Here is a 22222-nt window from a genome sequence, read left to right on the forward strand (position 1 = left end):
GCAATTTCGCATTCTGCGATATAAATTAAACCGAATGTTTAAATTTACATAAAAATCTGTGAAACAACTTTTCAATTTAACAACAATTTCTTTACATAAAATCACACGCAGATATTACATTAATCAAAGAGCAAATGTATATCGATTCAATAAACCCGAAGATTCAAGTAGGTTTCAACGAGTTCGAATAATTTTACTTGTCATATAAAATAATTTTTTAACATATATCAAGGTATTCCAAATCAGGCGATATAATTGGCTGAAAATGCAGCGACTAATGTTTCCGAATATAGACAAGATGTCGCGTTAATCATGTCGATGAGCTTCATTTCGATCTCAGTCACGTCCGCGAAACGGATATCTCGGCGATCTTATATATGGTATTATGATCGATCATTAGGGGGCCAGCTTTCTCCCGAAGTGGATCACTTTGAATTTTAATCGCGCCGACCGATCCTTAATATATTGGCGCGTCGTAAAAATCTGTCTCGAATTCAATATAGCGGCCTGATGCGTCTACGGCACGGCACAAAATTCGTTATTCACCATCCGCGGATCGCTGATCCGTTCGCTGAATCGTTCGCGATTTGTGCACCGCGAATATTTTAGCAGTTGCAAACTAGTGACTTAATTACATGCACGTGTAAGAGACGCCGCGTACGTTCGTAATTAAGCCTCAATATTGCCGTTTATGAACTATGTTGTCGTGCATGCGTGAGCGATAGTAATTAGACATAATTATGCGAGAAACAATTAACGATATTTAAAAAATTATTAAAATTTGCTATTCCAAAATATATAATTTTCCAACTGCAATTTCAGAAGCATATTTTAATTTTCCTGAAATTTTCTACGTAGAGAAATTTGCAATCATACATCCTTAAAGAAATGAAAAATCTGTTTGTACTCAGAATCTGCAGTTATCAATTTTTCTGCTGAAATAATTGTAGCTGAAAGATAGTTGAATTGGTTCGTGAACCAGCGTCAGGAAGATTACTCGTTACCACTAATCGAGATTACCACTCAGTGAGCGCGATACGGCGCCGTTACAAATTTAAGTACACGCTACGACAAAGACAAAGCCGCTGCGAGACCAATGCTCGCGGACGTTTGCGAACTTCTGCAAACAGCATGCGGGACCACGAGAGAGCATTCGCAAACAGAGGAATGCACGGTACTCTCTCACCTATGTTCGTATATGGCGACGATTTTGTTGGTTCACGTATACACGCACACACAGGCGGCAAAGTATCTGGAACGTACTGGCATCTTTGCCTGTGCGCGGCTTAAAGCCGCTTAACGATGGGAATTGCGGAGCGTGCGACGCGAGTAAATGGCGAAAATATCCGACGACTGTATTACTCGTTTATCCATATAAACCGTCTGCCGTGACGAACCGAGAGCAGTACGATATTTGCGACGTCCCGCTTTCTGTACTGTCATTTTAACGACACGCACTAATGTCGACCGCTGATTAGATTAGCACTCGGGAGTCGCGCGGAGCTCCGATTGATTATACAATGCTGATTGCGGCTCTATTATACGGTTACCCATTTCGCCGCGAGATGCTGCTAGATTATTTCACTCGCAGTCGGTTCGCGGAGCAACCGCGATTCCATTACCGGATACGGTGTAAGAACGCTCGAAGTTTGCATACGGCCGCATACCGCAGGAGCGCACGTTAAATGCAGCTACGACGAAGGCGATTATATTTCGTACTTTCGCCGGCGCTCGGGCGAACGGCGTGGAAATTAGATTTATATCGCGCCGGCGTCGCAGGCGGCGTTATAAAACAGTCGTCGCAAAAATTCGACATTCCGTGACGAGAATATACGGGCATATTTTTCTGCACATTTCGTGCGCGGATGCGCGCGACGGGATTTTTAAACGACATCGCGCTGTGCAATCGCCGTGGGCTCGATGTCCCGGCTTCGTTAAAAACGTACAAGTTAATTACCGTTATCGACTTACGTAAGCAAACGCGTACCAGCGATACGTGCATTCGAGCGACTGGTGGTGCACGGGGCAAATCGCAGCGCGATTTACTAGCGGGGTCAGCAGCCGCGCTAAGAACATATCCCTCGCGGGGTACATAATTTTCGCACGCGGGAGAAACTCGGCGACGCCGCGAGATATGACGATGCATTCGCCAATATCAGTGTGCAGCACGGCGTTTTCGAGCGACACCGAAAGCACAACGATTGCGCACCGTGGCCGATCTGCGGCCCGATCGCGGAGATCTCTCAATTAAGATACGCGCTTCGAATAACGTTAGAACCGTTTCCTCGGGGTAATATTGTGCCAACGATAATGGCGTATCGATAATTTAGCGACTAATTGCGACTAGCCAGGGTTAACAAGAAAACATTGGCGCCCTCCAGCCACTCTCCGCTATCGATGAGCTTTGGATAAAGCGGCAATTTGTGAAAATGTATTTGTGGAATTGCGAGATTTATGGAGTTCAAAGTTTACACGCTGTTAGGATGTAAAAAGAAAGTTACCGCGCGTTGTCGAAATCATCGAAACTTCTCCTGACACGAGATACGGAAGATTGCCTGACCCGAAACCGCACACTCATCGCTACACGCGGGTACATCGAAGCGAAACTCTTGACTGCGTAAAATTACTTTACAACTACGTAATATTATTTTACAAGCTTTTCAGCCAGTTATCTCCTCAAATTTCACGCGTTAAGCAGATATTCGCATCAGCGCACACATCTGCGGCGAGCATCGGGCGTTAATTTATCTAAAGGGAGTGGTCCAAGTGAAGGATATTATTTACTTCTACCGCAACGATGGGGAAGCGGAACTCCGACGCGAGAAATTAATGCAAAGATATGCGCAACCGCGATACAATATGGTCGTCACGATGGTATGCGAAACTCTTACGAAAGTTCGCTACTGGTCGAAGAACAATCGTTAAGCGGAACTTTCCGTCCGGATGCATCGTCTTGATAGGTTTTGCTTCTTCGCAAGGGAGAGAGAGAAAGGGAGAGAGATTATACGATCCTGTTGTTTTTCGCAGTAACGACTCTCAAGTCACGGCGTGGAATAGATCGCGTTTTTTTTTTCTCTCGATTGCGTCGCGTGAGTTTTATTCTCGTGACGAGACTTTGGAAAGAAATAATACCGCCGCATCGATAACCGCGGCTTGATAACAGAAGCGGAAGTTACGAGTTCGCGAGTGAGATTAAAAGGTGAACGCTCGTGTTGCGATCCAAACAGTTGACGAACTTGAAGCCGTGGTTTTCAAATGATGAGGTTTCGACGGAGATTAATACCCTCCTTGCATTATACGATCGTCGCGTGCTTCTTTTTTGCTCAAGTCGTAAAAAGGGGTTTACGATATTTATGGATTATACAGCTATCGTGCTTCCTTCGCGCAAGGTGCTGACTGCATCCCGAAGCAAATTGTCGGCTACCTCGTCAATTTACTTTATGTTTCCGAGTGTTAAAAGTCCTGCGCGCGCATTTCGTAAGTAGGCTCGTGATGCGATACGCAATTTAATGAAGCCGCAACGTTAAATCAACTCCGAAGAGTTTCGCGTCCTCTTTTCGCGTAAGAAGCGCACTCATGTGCTAAAGATTATCACGATGATCCATGATCTTGTGTGCACACGTAGCACATCGTGCATTAGACACACGTGTGTGTCGGTACTTGCCGGTCGTGCTAATCATTCGACCTCGGTGTACGGTGAAACGTTCTTGCTCCTCGTGAATGGAGGTACGGCGTTTCTTCGTACCCCGCCGTTAAGTGATCTAATTAGTGCCGAATCTCTAAACGCGCTCCGAGTACGTGAGTCTTCAAACGCGCTCTGTAATCGGGCGCGAAGGAAAATCTCTCGCAACCTACTTTGCCGCGAGCGCGGATGGACGTCGGAATGCATTTAGCTGCGATTGTCGTGAGCGCGAAACGCGAATCGAGGGAGCACCGCACGTACGCGCGGTGAAGCCACACACGAAGCCGTTGCGTGAAGTCGCTATCCGTGACGGAAAGAAATCGCGCATATAGGTTCGCGCCTACGAAATCAAATAGCCCGCGGGCGGAGGCGTGCGTAATTTCATCTCGCGCGATAGCGCAATTAAGGCGAATTGTTGACAGGCCGCGCACGGGAGAACGGTTAATTATACAGGACGTAATAGAGGGACGTGCGCGCAAACGATTTGCTTCGACCGCTCGCGGCCCGAGTGTCAAACTGAAGCTGTTATAATATCCACGTACTAATCTGAAGCAATTAATGTCACTTCCCAGGCATCGTGCACGCGGCGTTTCGTTTGTCGAAAGCTGTCGGAGCGTAACATTTTCTGTCATAATTACTCCTTGTCTCAGTTCTATTAATAAATTCGCGTAACACATTTCAGAGTTTACCTTATCCGGTTTAGATTTCTACGAGATAGACGATGTTGTGCAAACACGCGTCTGCGTTCCGTGTTTTTCACAGGCGACGACTGCCGAAACACCATGCTGACCGTCACTGAATATATCATTCACAGGCGTAGTACTATTCGGGTTCCATCGGTCCTGGCGCGGGGGACAACAATGGTTGATCTGCGCGAATGGTATTTTTATAGTTTTGGGACTACAGGACAGCGTAGACAGATGAGCGAAACAGAGCGACGCATGTATACGTTTCGACACACAAAAGCTCGGTAGATTGATGCGCGATTGCTCTCACATGCGAACGCGAAATTTTCCAGACAGCAAAATAGCTTTCTCGTAAAAACCGTGCGTTCGCCGTTGTACGGAAATGAAAAAAAGGAAAAAAGAGAGCAAAAAAAAGGAAAAAGAGAAGAAAGGAGGCAAAAATACACCGGTAGACCGTAGCAAAAAGAGCAGCGCCATGCGATCCAAATTGAAGATCGAGGAGGAGCGTACCCTTTTATTGCGACGTTGACCGTACAATGTATAGCGCAAGCAGGTTCACGTAAGTGCCGGGACTTACTACTGAGCTGTAGAAAACCCCTTTTTAGGTTAATGCAGAATGGTATAGTGCACTTGAGAGCGTGGAGGCGTCCTTCTGGCTCTTAAATTATACCGATGCACCTTTAAAAGCTGAGGTTATGAAGAATAAGTGCGGAGATAAGCACGGCGTATAATAATGAAATCAATATCTCTAATTTGCCAAAAATTTTCACCATGCGCGCGAATTCCTCTTTTTACAAAAAAGTATACGTCTCTTTCTTCATTTTTTATACATAATTATACGAAATGTTTTTATAATTAACCAGTGTGTTCACTGCTTGTACCAACAATAAAATGTAAAATGTCTATGTTAAAAATATACACAAATTAAATGTATATATTTTATAAATGTGTTATAAAGCATATTTTTTAGTATAAAAAAATACTTTTTACGAGAATGGCTTGCATTTTCATACAAAAAATTTTCACATTTAATTTAAAAAGTTTGTTATAGAAAAAAAGCCACCATTTGTCATCGGTAGTTCTACTTGCAAATTTAATTCACGTAGAATATAATCATTCAGAGTGCAAGCTGCGTCTCTTTGTCTCCGACTCCGACGGAGTCGCTTTAGAAGATAAAGTCACGAGATTCGTCTCAGCTTTGCAAAATTGGACATAAATTCATTATTTCTTGTAATGTATCTGCTTGCATTTACATTCACCGCTAAAGTTAGAATCTAATATAAACCCACAGATATCATTAGTAAATACTGTTCAGAAACAGTTTGCGAACAGCTGAGCGATACGCTCCAAATATATATAGTTCGTTAAGGACATTCGTCGATGTTTGTCGAGATGTATTAGGCGTCACGCGTGTACAAATACACGAACATCAAATTTGAACCAGAGTGTACCAAGCACTGATTACCAATGTAATCAATATTTGACATCCACTAAAGAGGTTGTCTTAGTGTCGATAACGAACCGTCTCGGAACAATCGAATTATCGAATCCAATTTGCCATGTCGCATATAGCTTCCTGGAGTTTACCTAAATTTTTACGTAAATATTTATTGCAATAAATTTATCAAATGCACAACAATACTATGACGTTGAAAGCAAAGAATTATAGCCTTATTTGAAAGTTAAATCTCGCTCTGAATTAAAATTCAGTGTTAACAGTTAAAGTGCTAAAAAATTCGATATTCATAATATTACAGCAGCATGTGCTACAAATTACTTAATCCGACAAACGATCTTGCGAGTCTCATTCGAGGCACGAGCGTGGTATCGATATCAATAACGACGTTGGTGGTAAGAGCCGACAACGAAAAACGGGTTTAATCGAGACGTCATTAGTCCCTTTATAGCTGATCTTAAAAGCTCACTGTAAAACGATGGCTTGGAATTGCCATATTTTGTAGCTGATTAAAATGGTAAACGGTAATTATAAGTTATGTACTTTTTTATATAGTATTTCGGGATGTCTTGGCCGTTCCAATGAATCATTAGCCCGCTCATTATTTGTTATAATAAAATCTTTTGTTTCTTATGTTTTGTAGTTCGTAGCTTGTTCGCTGGAGTGCAAAAACGTTGGGAGTAAAAGAATATTGTGCAATAAATAATGTAATAAAAAATACACGAGAAAATAATACTAGAAATACGTACTAAAGGACCATAATCGGATATTTGTGGTACAATTTGCTGAATATAAAAAGTTATATTATTCTCTCTTGGAGATTAACAGTCTAGAAAACTTTATTTATCTACATCGTGATGTCAGTATGTCAAGTACCTGATTCTGACGTTCTATTTCAACATCCAGAAGCGTTCTAATTCATTACACGCTTGTAGATTATACGGTGAAGTGCGATAAGTACTGTTATATGCAATACCGCTAACAGCAGACTTTATCCGACTTAATGCGAGTAAAACTCGCTCAAGTCTAGTCTCATTGCGAAAAATAAGAATATGAAGCTTTTACTTAAAAATGAAAAATCTAAGTCCAGTTTTTGCGAAATTTTTGTTCCGACATTTTCCTGTATATAATTTCTGATGTGCACATAACTAAATTTTTATAATAGTTCATTAAATATACGTTATTACGTAAACATTTCGAATATTAAACCAAGTGAGTACTGTAATCCATTATTTCGTATTTAGAATTTCACAATTTTGCTTTAATGACTATAATTTGGAAAAAAAATATTTAATATAATATGATATAATGATGCGCGATGCGATCCGCTTTTAGCAAAAGTGGGAGCGCCGGTGATTAATAATTCCGTGTGACGTGTTGCGCTGGTTTTCATGTCGATGATACATTTGATGATACATAGTACCGTTGGTACCAATCCATTTAAATCTGGTAATCAATTTTTAAACGACACTCGATGTTGGTTCAATGCGGGTGCAACGCCTGCCGATCGAAATTCAAACGACTCGCTTGTGGCTCGTAAAATTCTCGGGATTTTGAAATTTCGCTAGCCCATCACGGCGATGTCGTGAAAGTTACAAATGTAACCAGTAAAAAAATCTGCGGTAATGCGATGTGGCATCGATGTGTTAAATCAATACCTAAATGATTCTCATGAACATTTCTCTAATGTTCTCAGCGTGAAAAATATGTTTGCAAAACGAATACACCTCTTCGATAAATCTTCCGAAAAGTTTCACCAGGTACGTGCGAAGCGACATAATTGCCGTCCGCATTCGCCATCCCGCGAGCACTACGCGGATATACATCCCTCTCTCGTCGACAGATAATCACGTTTGCATTACATTCTTTGCACCTTATTTACGGCCGCTCGCGATTATTCATAATAAATATCTTCACGGCGGCAAAATAATAAATAACCGTCTGCGAAAGAGACAGATAGATCGAGAAAAAAGAAAGAGTAAAAGCGGGGGCGGCGAAAAACGCGGTCCGGGAAGGCCGGAGGCTCCGCGAGGCGGGTATAGGTGCGCCAACTTTTTGCTTGATTTATATCGAGGCAGTGAGGCGTGCAAAGCCGCTATAGCCGAGGTATGCCGGTTAACTCTAAGCTTGGCGAAACTAAAGAAGTGAATCTAAAATTGTATCATAATGAAAAACGGAATGGAGACTGTAAGAGATCAAACATAAAAATTTTTTATTTTAAAGACAGGTGAATGCGTAATTTGCACAGCTTTTATAGATATTTCTTGATTACGAAAAAAAAATGACTAAATTAGTTAATAAACGGTACAAGATTTCACCTTGTACGATATACCAAAGGCGGAATTAATTCTAGAGCTAATCTCAAGATCTCGATTTGTAACATGACGTGCCGCGGACGGGTTCAATTCATTCGCGACGAGTGCGTGCGTTCGAGCGAACGTTCCACCGTGCGTGTCTGCGTTGATGATAAATCACCGCACATCGACGCAGTTTATCAAAACTCTCGTTCGACCGCCGTTATCTCGCCTCCCTAGACGCGCGGAGGAGGTACCCCGTTATAATCGTGCGGTATTCGCGCTACGAGCGCCAGCGAACGAATCTCGGATGACTGGCATTCGATTGCGCTTCCGCTGGCATTTGCCACCGCCTTCTCGCGGTTCCGCTCGCTAGGAATTATCAAGTGACGGACGAGCGCCGCGTATTTATTCGCACGCACGTACGTGCGCACGCACGATCCGACAGGTAGAGATAAGAATAAAAGATATATTTTTTTGCGAGGATGAAGGAGAGATCTCTCTCCTGAGATCGCGTCGGTTCTCTTCGTACACCGCCACTGAATTCCGTTGTAATCTCAGCTTCAACGACGCGTAGAGAAATATATCACGAATGCTACGTATATTCAAATCACGCATTTTTTTTTTTACTGCGATCGATATTTTCTCACCTTGATCGTTTTTTTACACTTTGTTTAATAACCAATTATTTTGCGTCGTTAAGGACTACAAGATACGGGATTGCTCGCTAATGCAAAGTACAGAAATAGGTACTCGTTGTCGGCTAAATTTGTCAGTATGGTATAATTATATCGAAACGTTTAAACGTACCGTAAGAAACACCGGTAAACGCGCAATGCGGCGCGCAATGGTGATTTTAATGCGCGGCATTGATAGTCACGTAATCTCATACTGACGTTATATTTTGCACACCAAAGCGCGAGATAATTGTACGCTTCGGTCTTCGTGTCATACTATTCATTGCGAAATGGAAGCACGATAATAACGTACAAAGTGCAAAATACCGGAATGTACAGTGCGGCGCTCGCGCAATTATCCGCGATACAAGAAAATTATAACGTGTTTATGCTTGTAAAGGAATTTACAATGTGTAAGAAAATATCGCAATTTATAAACGGGCAGTGGTTGTCAAAGCTTAAACAAATTCAAGGTGGAGTTGAAGATTAATTTGCGCTAACAAATGATCAATTTTATCGAGATCTGTGTGCATCAAGAAATAATATCTCTTTCAACTTTTATTTTATATCAGACTTCTTAGACGATAACCTTTTAAAATCTTAGAAGAAGATTTTTCTTCTTTAGGAAAGTTTCCCTGAAGGGATCGAACGGTTTCAGACTGGTCGCGCCCCATATTGCGAATCGTGACACGTTCCGACCGAGCTTCGGTAAAGGTTTACAGCGCACTTACTCCAGATATAGGTATGCCATTATCGGCGAAATTCGTAAATAACGAGAGCAGTTGTGTTAGCTTGGCGCGTTTATATCGACGGACGGGGCACGAATGAGGCGATAAAATCAACTTACAAGTCTACGTGTCAGTTTTTATTATAGATGCTGTTCATGTTGCGGCTACTTTCGCAATGAACGGAAGCGTAACGGCGCCAACGGGCGTACTGTTATCAGTATTAACGTATCCGCAATAGCTTATCAATAAATTTATCGATCATATTTTACATTTATTAGAAATCTATTCTCTCGATGATATTAAATTAAAACAAATTGAACTCACTCACCGGTACGATGCGCTGAGCAGCTGAGTTCTTCACTCTTTGACGATGTTGTTGATCTGCAAAGCTGATCTGTAAAATAAAAAAGTAAACCCAGATTAAAGTACTGTAAATAATTAATATTTATGAAATAATTACTACGCATTTACTTTATATTTGTTTATCTATGCATATGTCAACAAAGAATTATAATTTAAAAATGCAAAAATATAATTTTTAAACAATGAAACAAATTTAATTAATTAAAATAATAATAAATATGTAAAAAAGCTTTTAAAAATGGTGGATTAACTGTTGTAAATTTTTTTTACTATCTCTTATAAATATTATATATATTTAAATATTTAGTTATAGATATTTAAATATTTATTGAACTAAATTGCAGTTATACAAGTCATTTACGCAGTTATTAAAACATTGGCATTGCGGTAAGAGAAAGAGAGAATGATGAGAAGGAAAGAGTAGAAACGTGAACGTTTATTTTATAAATTTATTAACTGAAAAAAATTGGAGTGCGCAAAATTCGCTGTATTTTCAAATACAGGCTTATTTATTATATTGATCGTACAATTTTTTATACTCGTGTTTTTGCTTGTATAATCAATATTTTACACATAGATGTTTATTTATACTGCTGCTGTTACAAAAATTGATAACGGAACATTTGAGCTGTCCGCGTTGATAGTTTATAGTTCCTTGCTACAAAAAAGCTTACAAAATGATTATTCTAGCGAGCAATTTGCATACGTGAAAAATTGCCTTATCGATTATTCTCTGATATGTAGAAACGGATTTGCTTAGTTTGTAATTGTTATCTACATTATTCATTATTCATGACGAACTTATATGTAGCATATATGGATTGTAATTTAACTTTAAATTCAACGTGAAAATTAGGTTTATCGATATGTATGGATTGTAATTTAACTTGAAATTGAACATGAAAATTAGGTTTATCGATTATTCCTCTGATACGGTAGAATCGGATTGGTTCAGTTTGTCACGCCTCTCAGTGGTGAGCGCAAAGGATTTGGAGGGATTTAAAGTTAGTTAGTCTTCTAAAGTTATGGAGCGTGATACATTCATAGTCGCGCTAGATTATGCGTCCGGCGCGCGGCGTGTCACGCGTATACAATTTGGGAAAGATCGCATCCTCTTTCGAGGAAGATTTGACGGAAGAAAATCCGGGGCTCCACGGAATAGTTCACCGAGCAGCTCGTTAAGCCAATTAAATACTTTCTGATTTTGCAGACAGCGGGTGCTTGATTGGCTGAGCGAGCTGCCGGTGATTCAGCCGGACAACTTTCCGAGCCCTTAAGGAGCTCCTCCGTCCGTGCGAGTGCAACCTTAATTCTCTATGAATAGTTTCTTCGATATCGTTCACTTGTTTATCCGCACGTACTCGAGTAAACGGTAACTAAGACGCCGCAGGAGAGTCGCTGAACGTAATTTAACGCAGAACTGGTTTAGCTCAATGTGTTAATTGCGCCTCTCCGGATCCTGATTTGCGGCGCGGCAATTGTACGGTTAATCCGGCGCTGCGGAGCCGGTGCAACAATTACCCCGTGCGCGCGGGAGTCGGTCCACTCCGCGGCACGGCACACACGGGGTGTATACACGCTATCTATTACCGGGATACGCGCAGCACAGAGACAGGTACGGGATGAGAGCAGGCCAGGGGGTGAAGAGGGAGGGATCGGAGAAGTCGCTCTCTTCTCTATCCGACGGCGCATTCCGATATTGTTTTGCGCTCGCGCTCAGCCGCTCTTTCTCGCGTGCCTTAACCCTCCATTAAGCCGGGCATCTCGAGGTAACAACTCGCGCTCCTTCAGCTCCGAGAAATAAGGAGGGCGGTCGGAGAAAAGGAGACGAGGACGGAGAAAATGCGAATGCACACGTCCGAGAGAAAGAAGGAAGAAAGGACAAGCATCTCTCTGGGCTTCAGCAAATACCACTCTCTGGCAGTTCTTGTTCCCTTTAACTCCCACAATCTTTCACGGGCTGGCGAGCAACGTCGCGTCTGCACGCGGCAAGGAGCATGTAGCACAAAGCGTCGGGGAATCGCAACGATGCGGCTGCTCGAGGTGCGAGCAGGCATAAAGGTCAAAGTACACGGTAGCGCGAGAGGGGGAACGACGTATGTATATGTACACGCGCGCGCGTACAGCAGCGGGGTGCCTTTGTGCATGGTTTCTTTTCGCATCGATAAGAAAGCCGTATTATCCGATGTAATTGGATAATGACAATGATAAAACAACCGAATTTATGTGTCGGGTATGAATTTAATTTAACAAAAATTGGAGGGACGTCCGCTTGAGCTGATCGCGTGGCCCGCGGGCGTAATTTGGAGATTTTGTAATTCGTCTCGCTTAATCAGCATAACGGCAGCGCAGTTTCTACAAAACCAATTCGCAGGTTGCCGCCCGATGAGGAGAGCAAGAAACGAACATCAAGCGAAATTTTATTCCGGTTAAAGCCGTTAAACGGTGGCACAGATATGTTGCAGTTTATGTCGTATTTTGTTAGCCGACATAAAAACGCTAATTAAAAATCTAATTAGAGCTCCTCTATTGAAAATAGCTTCGTACATTCGTAAAATTACGGAACAAAATGTGACGTTTAAAAAAATACGAATTTTGCTTTTTAAAAAGTAATTTGGAACATATCGTTTTAACATATTATGCACCGCGCGCCCATACATAGTTAAAACAATGGCATTTACGAATACCACTCCTTCGCGTTTCACGGCAGTCATGGCGCTTAACGGCGCTTTTTATGGAAGGCTGCCGGCGCAAACATCGGAGCGGCAAAATATTATATTACCTGAAGGCTAAGAAGCACGATGTCGGTGGAGTGCAGCGAAATTTATGCATCACGCACGTCGAAAAGTGCAGACCGCTATATTCACATATACGACGCGACATGTTACGCGTCGCGTTTCGTCCCGATAAATCTCTCGGTCCTGAATTTGCCGCAGCCGCTCGCATAATTCAGTGCGGGTCTCGATCGGTAGAAAAACCCGTCTCCGGGCGCTTCCGCATATGGAATTTCTGTGTTCCTTGGAGATTTCGGTCCCGGGCAAACAGTAATACGCGGAAACTGGGATAATCCAATATACGAGCGTGAGAGACACATCCTCTTTGTTTGTATTTTAATAATGTATGGTTTCCGTGAGCTCCTCGAATGATATGTAGACTTTCTAAAAGCGATACGAAAGGTTTCCGATTACGCGCACGCGGAAGACGACCCTGAAGTTTGCGTGTACAACGCTATGACGGGCACGCGGTTCGATTTTTATCATTTAAATTATTCGCCCGAAACTCCTTTCGAGTATCGTCTACCGTTCTGATCAACGCGATCGATTCGTGGTGTCCGATTCTTCGCAATAAGATATTTCCGTCAAGCGGTTCACGCTCTTGTTAGTCTTCAAGTGCCGCGGCACTTTGGTTAGTTCGCACTCGTTTTAATCCGCCCCAATCACAATTCAGCAGAAACTACTAAGTGACGCTTTTCACCGCGGGTGGAAGCGGGAAACTTTCGACGAACAATTCCGTGCGCGCGCTCCTGACCCTTCCTCCAGACGTTTCCACCGTTTTCCGCGTCCCTCGCGCGAACGAGGCAGATCTCGGCCTTGCGATTACTTCGAAGCTCCGAGCATACTTCGTAACCGACGAAATACGGCACTCTCTCTCTCCTAAGTATTCTGCGGTTCCGTCTCTGCTCCTCTCTCGCTCTTTCGTTGCGCTCGCGCTCTATGTATTGGCACAGAAAGCTCGCCTCCACTTCGTCGACTTCCGGAGCTACTTAAGAAAGTTTTCCAGCCGGTACGATGCAATGCTGCACTCGAGTCACGCGGTTCCTGTTGCTGATACAGAACAATGGACGGTCCTCTGACTCTCGATAATTTTTCCCGTTGTTCGCGGAGCTGCGTCCGACTCTGGACAACGACGGTGCAACTTTGCAGTGGAATTTTTCTGAGACGTTCTTTATATGTGCAAGCTACACTTTTCTACGATTTTTAACGCATAAAGAGAACATTCCTACGGCGGTTTTATTATTTCAGGCATTGAAAATGGCGCAGACCTTGTAACACTCGTTGCATAAATTAATTAATGCAACAGTTTAACAATAAACTTGCTAGATATTTCTATAGGTAATAAAATACTTTTCATCTCTATATAATCAAATATTAGACAATAAAATATTAAATAATGTTTTGTTCAAGCCAAAATTACGTTCAATGCCAAAGAGATTATTGTGTAAATGTAATCGTTTTACCTCTCGTTCGCGTTGAAATTAATTGTACAGCGATGACGATCGTGAAATATTCTGGCAATCGCATTAGGTGCTTTTGTATGTTCGAAATAAAGATGTAAATAAAACGACGCTCTTCCAAAATTGAAGCTTTCGCGTGTGTGGCTTTACGGCGTCGTTGTTCCTTTCCATTTATAAACCGGTTCCATGTATCTGATCAAGAAGAAGGAAGTTAGATAATGACTATGGCTTCAATGGACCGTTGCCGGCAACTTAAATCTCGGAGGATTCGTGTGTTGTGATTCGCGTGAGAGAAATACGAGGCCGTTGGGGCAACGAATTTTAAAGCTTGTATTTATTACACAACGTCGAAACAAATAAAACCGGACACATTTAATTTTTCTTCTCACAATATTACCTTGTCGTTCAGTGTGCTCAACGAATTCGAACAAAGGGGTAATTTTATTTCCAATTGCATCTAATATTATGCTTCCGAATTTCCGCAATCAACAACTAGCTGAAATTGCTTCGACCAAGTTTCGCCATTATAGGCCTTCGTCATTACCGATTACATTCGAACTCATTACTTGCCCTCGTCAAGCCAACTAAACACAGTTACACGTTTAATTTAAAGCATTATTACTTGCTGAAGGATCGTCGATTTGGACAGCCACTAAATTGTTTTATTGCTTTTACGATAAAAGTAAAAGATGATCAAATAGAGGAATTCATAATTTATCTCGTGAAAATAATAGTATTGTTTTATATTATTAAAACAAATATTTAGTCGTCATTTATTGATAATTTTTATATTATAGGTATTCAGAAAAATCATACATCTGAGCTGATAATATTCCCGGAATAATTCTTGCATTTAATTAACGCAATCAATTAACCCATAGTGCATATACTTATTATTGTGTTTCGTTATCATTGCGTACTAGTCTGCGATCATTTTCACTGCATGCATCCATATGTATGCAAGTATGCATTCACGCTACATTCATATCTTACCATCAGTATTACGTCACAAAAGAACGCCGCCTATCAGATTTGATCTATCTGTCGGTGCTCGAGACTTTTACATCAGACCCGAGGTGCTTAATGCCATGTAATTGCTCGATCTTATTACATCGTCGGGGGCACAGCATTGCTGTTTCTTTAATAGCGTGTAATTGTGAACGGGATAGGCTTTGGCGCGATATCCAATCGAACATGAAATCTATTCCCCACTGCGAACGCCTGCCATTGCGGATTCCCGATCGGCATCGATTGAGACACTAACCAGCCAGAAAATGGAGACATTATCCGCGAGGGATTAAGATACCGATCTGCGGCTAGTAAATTTTTAAGATGCGCTGAAATTGCCCGCGCGTTCTAATCTCTTAACCCGATCAAATTAAAACAATGGGAAAAAAGGTGCAAAACCGCGAACGGACAAACGTAACCACTCGACACTTCGACGTCTGATAGTGTTCCTTGAAGCGGAAAGCGTTTCCGGCGGAGAGCAATTTCCCGAGCGCGTACTGATATTTGTACAATCGATCGAAATATAAAATTTTCAAGCGCCACATTCGTCTTTTGTATACAATGATTTTCGGACAGACCTAACAACCGCATCGAAATTGTACATGCATGCAATTAATCTCGTCTGAGTAGACATGCACTGAAAGCAATTCATTGTGATAGAGCGAGTCGAGGACGCACCTGTAGAAGGCAATTGTTTTCTTTATATATTACCCGGCAAGATATCCATCTCTTTGGGCAACCTCTCTGGCATCGTTCCGACTAATAAATTACTCGGCGTAATAGCTGGATTATACAGCGCTCGTAAACTTTTGTAAATACACCGAGACTTCAGATCATTGATTTCGTTTATCTGAAAATACCGATCGCATGAAATTATTATTAATAGCCGTGTACTGAGTTGAATAATCGAATGAACGAAGGGATGACAAAGTTCAGTTTAAGAAGCTCGCGCACTTTCCCCTCGTTGCATCACGCTCGCGAGTCTAAGCCGGCGCTAGGAGATGCATATCGGCGATTTGCGAAACGATCATGCAAATAAATCTTCGGTCGTCGATGCTTCAAGTAAAACGTACGGGATTAAATTTAAACCGAGTGCGGGGAAAGAACGGTCTTGTTGTAGAATTCGATGGAGGAGCACGTGGCCATTGTGAGAGCACTCGCACGAAGAAAATACCTCGCCGGAGTCGATACCGTCCGCGCGCCGCTCTCGAATGCGCTGCGCCACGCTCCGCTCGCCAGGATTCGAGAATAGGGCGCTACTTCGTTAGTATAAACCGCAGAATGGGAACGTGATCCAATCGTCCATCTCTCGTTGGCTCTTCGGGTTGCGGGCGAAACGATATATCTGATCTCGCATCACGAACCGCAATATCTCGGCCGTTGCGTTTTGTTCGTTGAATACTCGACCGGCATGCGAGAAAGGAACTTTACTCGCCGGTTTAAAACGCCCACACAAATGGACTGCTCGCATGATCTCCGTGTATTAATCAAATCAAACACATTTGCATCATATCGCAACTAAAATTTGGAATTAAAATATGTGTATCATATGGCCGTTTCATTTAAGCACGTAATAATTACCGCCGTAATTGTCACTGCCAGTCAGGTAGATAACACCATTGCTAAATGGGCTTGCGTTTATCGCAGCGAGCGCGAGTGCGCTGAGCTATAATTAAAAGCTTAGTAAAAAGAAAGTGTGAACGCAAACGATTCGCAATGTCGTTTGTCGTAAGATTATCCACCGCGGATAAGATTTGTGTAAAGAAACAGACGTCATTGACATAACGGTGTTTGCTCTTTATTTTTATCTTATCTGCAACGAGATGTTAGAGAAGAGTCTTTCTTTTAAGAAAAATTATTTCGCGAATTTTTTAACAACTAAAAATTGTGAAAAATTAATTTTAAAAAATAAGGCTTTTCGGAAGCACAATGAAATCTACGTAATGTTCACTGCAATGTATTAACCATCAAAGCGGAAGGACATTTTCATTTTGAATTCGTGAGAAATTGTACGCGGAGCTATCGTTGAAATTTTAGCCATTTATCAGGCGGCTCTTCACAGCCTCTTCAGCGCTAGACTGCTGTGTATCGTGGCACCGTGGTCCGGTGAGAGCGAAGAGTGGAATCCAGATGCTGGAGAAACGTTACATACGGCACGGATTGAGCCGAGTGATAACAATCTCTCGCAGAGAATTCCCAGTAACATTATAAGTCTTGCACTTTGGATAATTCGAAAATTGTCTTACAGATTCTGTAAATATCGCATTCTGCGCTCACAATCAGTGAAATATTTTTCAAATGTTTAAATAAAAAGATGCGAGAAAAAAAACAATATCAAAGAAATTAAATTTTTGAAATCTAGAAATTAACGTTAATACGAAACAGATAAAACAATTTTTGTCCAGAAAACAAATTAATGTAATTACTTTTTTTAATAAAGCTAATGAATTATTAAGCCACTAAATATATTAAATTCTGGATTTTGTATATCCACATTTCACTGTTACACTACTACAATTTCGTAAACGCAGGCACAAGCGCGGTCTATTTGAACTTGGTGCTCGTGGAGAAGTTCATTAAGTCGAGGGATATAGTAACTATTTGCGTGATAGAAGTACGTAATTATTTACCTTCCACAATCCAGTCCAAGGTGCCTTACGTAAACGTGTTCAATAAATAGACTCACAAGTATGTTCACAAGAACCTCTCCAAGGAATAATATTATATAAGCAGCGTAATAATAATGTAAAAAAAATATATTTTTTAATCTTTACTTATCACTGTAAAAATTGCCCAAGAGATGAAATAATCTAGCGAATGTATAATTCGTTCGAACTGTGTTTGTTAGAAAAATACACTCTCTCGAATCAAAATCTCGTTATCGGTAGACTAACAGAAAACGTTTGCAAGACGTAACGACTTGTCCACGCTAGATCGATAACAGGATGCAACATATCGGGCCGTCGTTATTGGAGCGCGCGTTTAATGAGTTGTTGTGTGATAATTTAACGAGTCTGCCGGCAGAGATTGCCCACGTTCATGACGTCGCGCCATTAATTAAGCCGCCGGAGTTTCAACGGCTGAGTAGTCAGGCAACGTATTCCGTGTCAGAGAAGTAAGGTGCAATAATTCAGATTATGGCGATGAAGACTGACTCAACTTTGTGTACAGCAGTGGCTTCAAAGAAGCACACTAGCTCTTCGTGCTCGACTGACGCGCATCTAAGCAGCGTCTCAAGCAGCTTGTGCACGATTGAACCAGATGTGTATCAATCCGTATAATTCATAAGTACAGAAATTCCCGGAAGAAAGCAAACTTGTTGCTGATATTAATTATGTAATGATTTTTCATTTTCTATTGTCAACGAAATAAATCAACTCGTCATTAAGCAACTGATTAATTTATTTAAAATTATATTATTTCAATAATATAATAAAACTATAAATAAATCAATGATTGAAGCAGCTGCCCAATAAGTTGATTTGTTTCGTTGAATTGTTATCAGCCCGTCGAATCAGCAGTGTAATGCTACAGACGTACAAAATGAAGAAAGTGGCATAAGTGAGATATCTTGAATAGTGACGCGCAGTCTATCGCTAAGAACTCTGTTCACTGTATGTGCCATATGAGCGTACAAACGTAATTGCAATAAGTAAGTTCCCGAGCAAGCTCGATCCACTTACAATTAGCAGCGAGATGCTAGAGATTCCATCGCATCCATGACAAACTTTCGAGACTTTATTATCGTAACTTATTTCATTTCTAGACTCCCCCCCGATGTCTTCCGAAGACGCGTAGAACTTTATCGCAACTCGAGCATCGTCGCTTCGAAGACATACATTTGTCTTCGCGATTGTTGCGCGCCGTACAAGAGGTAGACGGCTTCGAACTTTCTAGTGAATTACCCTTCGAAACTGAGACATTAGAATTGAATGGATCAGAAAATAATTTAAATTGCGAGAGACTAAAGAAATAACTTTGTAACCCGGATTCGTTTATTACCATAGCGATATTGCAACACTTCGTGCTTGTAAGAGCTCCAAATTTGAAAACGCTAGAAAATAAATGCGTATAATATTCATAAACAAAAACGCCTCGTTTTACCACAATAGCGCTAAAACACTATGTTCAAGCGCGTAAGAAGCCGTTTAAACTTAAAAGAATATACATTTTCGTGACCAAGAATGTAATTGGCTTTACGAGGCCTCGTCACATCTAGTTTTGTAAAGTATCATTTTAACTCGGCAGACACCGCAAAGGCGGGATATTAGAAGCGCCTCCAAGACCCACGTCTGTAATGACTGTTTAAGTAATGAAACTAGCCATCCTCCCCTCCCCTTCAACTAATTGACATAACTGCCACTTAACAGATCTATTACACTGGGCGTACCTTAACATAGCTAGATTAAGTAGGCTCAATTTCACCTCCGGCGACGTCGCGATGACTTTCTTGTTGTGCGATTCTAGCGCATGAAATATTGCAGCATGCTACCTTTAACGATAATAAATAAACTCTCGAACATCCCACAAACATGTACGTATACGTGTACAAAAAGAAGTAAAACAAAATTGAAGATATACAAAAAAAGTGACAGTGAATGTTGCTTAAAATGTGACGAAATAAACTAATAACGTGAGACGAATGCTGATAAAACGCGCAAGTTGGCATAATCGCTAATGGAGGTAAATATATCAATAATGGTTTAGTAATTTTGCGGGTTCGAAATAACTCGGCCATTCGAGCCCTCCGGCCTTTCATAACTTTCATAACAAGGTCGTAAAATCTTTTTTATAGACCAAGTGATGCAGATACTGTCTGAGATATATGGTGAACCAATAAATTCCGCTGCATTCATTCTGTGAAAATATTCTGAAGCGACCGCGCTACAAGCTCTGAACATACAAAATATCATTGTGAGCATTAAAGTCAGTATCTAACGAGATATGACAAACTCTCATAAAACCGCCCCGAAACTGTATTTTCTTCGTAAAATATTTTATTATATTATTCTTTTATTGCGTTTTTCCTACTACACATTTCCTGCTATTACATTTTCTCTTTATTACTTATTTCCTCTTGAACTTTCATTATATTCTACTATTGCAATGAAAAATTATATTATATTTTAAAGATCTCGTAGAATAAAACAACAGTGGATTACAATGTACTGCGCGCCCGCGCGCGACTATACATAAATAATGGGAGACCGAGATTAATTGTGCGAGGAAAACTATGTGGCAGATCTGTCGGATTCAATTAAAAAGATATTTCCAACGATGGTTAGTGAATTCAATTGAATTAATCCAAGACGTGCCACAATAAAGCGCAGGAACATTCATAGGAAATCGATATACATCGAGAGCACGCGAAATCGAGATAAGTGTTTCAATAATTGCCGGTAATAAAGTTCCGCATCATAATCGTATCTCTCCGAGCGCGTACAGCCGCTCTCGATTAGAAAACAATGGGATCACTATTATGCCCGCTATATTCGCATGCATTGTAAGCACGCCATAAAGATAATTTTATGAGTATTTTAAAGTATTTGGCGCGGTTAAAACTTGCAGCACGATACTAAAAATAAAAATATTATAATTTATGCGCGTTTACGCAAGCCTAACGTAATTACATATGTTGTGTACTGTCACATACTGCACAAATAATGCAAAACTGCTGACGTATTTACAATTTAATTTGGCGCATATTTCTGCGCACTGAACCAACACGAGTTATTTGATTTGCTAAAAAAAAAAAAGAGAGAGAAGAAAAACAACCAAACGCAAAAAATCGACAATCGCCGAATTTCCAATTAACTATGTTACATAGTTAAAATTATTTAATTAAAAAGTTATTTCAAACTGTTCGATTTTGCTGAAATGACTGCTTTCTTTCGTATGCAAAAATTTCCAATTTATCACGATTTCCAATTACAAGGATATAATTGATGCAACTGTATATAGAACATGCGACATGGTAATGATAACATTTCTTTACATCATTTACAAAAGTGCAAACTTTTCGTACGTCTATTTTCCCCATGAATTTAAATTCTATAGCAGTTAAACTTTCAGTTTTCCTAGCATCTTTAAACTCGCTCGTGCCATTAACATTCTAATCCTATCGCGGATAAGTCGAGCCAACCTTTCTTTCGCAATAATTATCCTTACGATTAATAGAACGCAATGCGCCGGTTGAAGTCTGATGAGAAGCGGAAAACTTATAATGGCCGACTTCTCCTTTAAATTCTGCCCACGGAATCGCAGTTGGCGCGATGGTCTCCGAAGGCAGAAACTGTCTCCTGGCAATCTGCCGGACGAACCTTTAGTAGCATCCTGCCACGTATTTTCCACATTTTTCCTCGCGAAACATCCATCCGACAAGAAAAATACAGAGCCGCTACATACATATCTTCGAATTTGACATTGTGCACACGTGATGATAAGTAACATCGAACACGGTATTCAAAAATACCGTAAATTCAAAAAAATTCTATCTCCCCAAACAGCGCCTTGTGATTAACATAACATAATTTGAAAGAAACATATAATTCGCAAAGAGAGAAGTTTTAATTTATAACTAGCGCAACTAGAGCGAGGAATACCCCGACTTAGAGCGAAGAATACGGAGTACTCGGTAAGTTACGAAGCGGAATACTATGCGGAATACGAAAGCTCATATATTTGCGTTTTGATTAAGTTGTAAACTCCTAATAGGGGATTACACTTTAATTGAAATATGGCACGAGCATTAAAGCAGTAAACACAGCGCGTAAATAATCATTTGAGAAATATTGTCAGACAATCGTACTTGTTTCCACTTGCAAATCTTTCGTAAATTATTAAAGGACATCTCTGTTGTCACCGTTATCATTCACCGTGGCAATTAATCACGCCGCTTCAATATCGGCCGTTTCTCAAATGTGCATTTACTCCCGTGTACAAAGATGCGCAAGGGATGCAGCTGCACACAGGATTCGGCAGAGATCGTGTAGGCGTGATGTACACTAAGGGGGTTGACCAGAACACTGGCGGTATTGTACATAGAGGTTGTACATCGCCGAAATAGATTGGCCGCAACGCCGGGACATCGTGCA

General features: G+C 41.0%; 1 protein-coding gene across 1 annotated transcript in view; it reads right to left on the reverse strand.

Annotated features, from left to right (window-relative positions):
* LOC137001108 (uncharacterized) overlaps window positions 1–22222 on the reverse strand; it is an 86216-nt gene that overhangs the window by 24582 nt on the left and 39412 nt on the right. The window contains exon 4 of the mRNA XM_067359255.1: window positions 9852–9917. Coding sequence (XP_067215356.1) covers window positions 9852–9917 — 66 coding nt within the window. The remainder of the gene's footprint in view (window positions 1–9851; window positions 9918–22222) is intronic.

This window comes from Linepithema humile, chromosome 7, assembly GCF_040581485.1.
Source record: "Linepithema humile isolate Giens D197 chromosome 7, Lhum_UNIL_v1.0, whole genome shotgun sequence".
NCBI lineage: Eukaryota > Metazoa > Arthropoda > Insecta > Hymenoptera > Formicidae > Linepithema > Linepithema humile.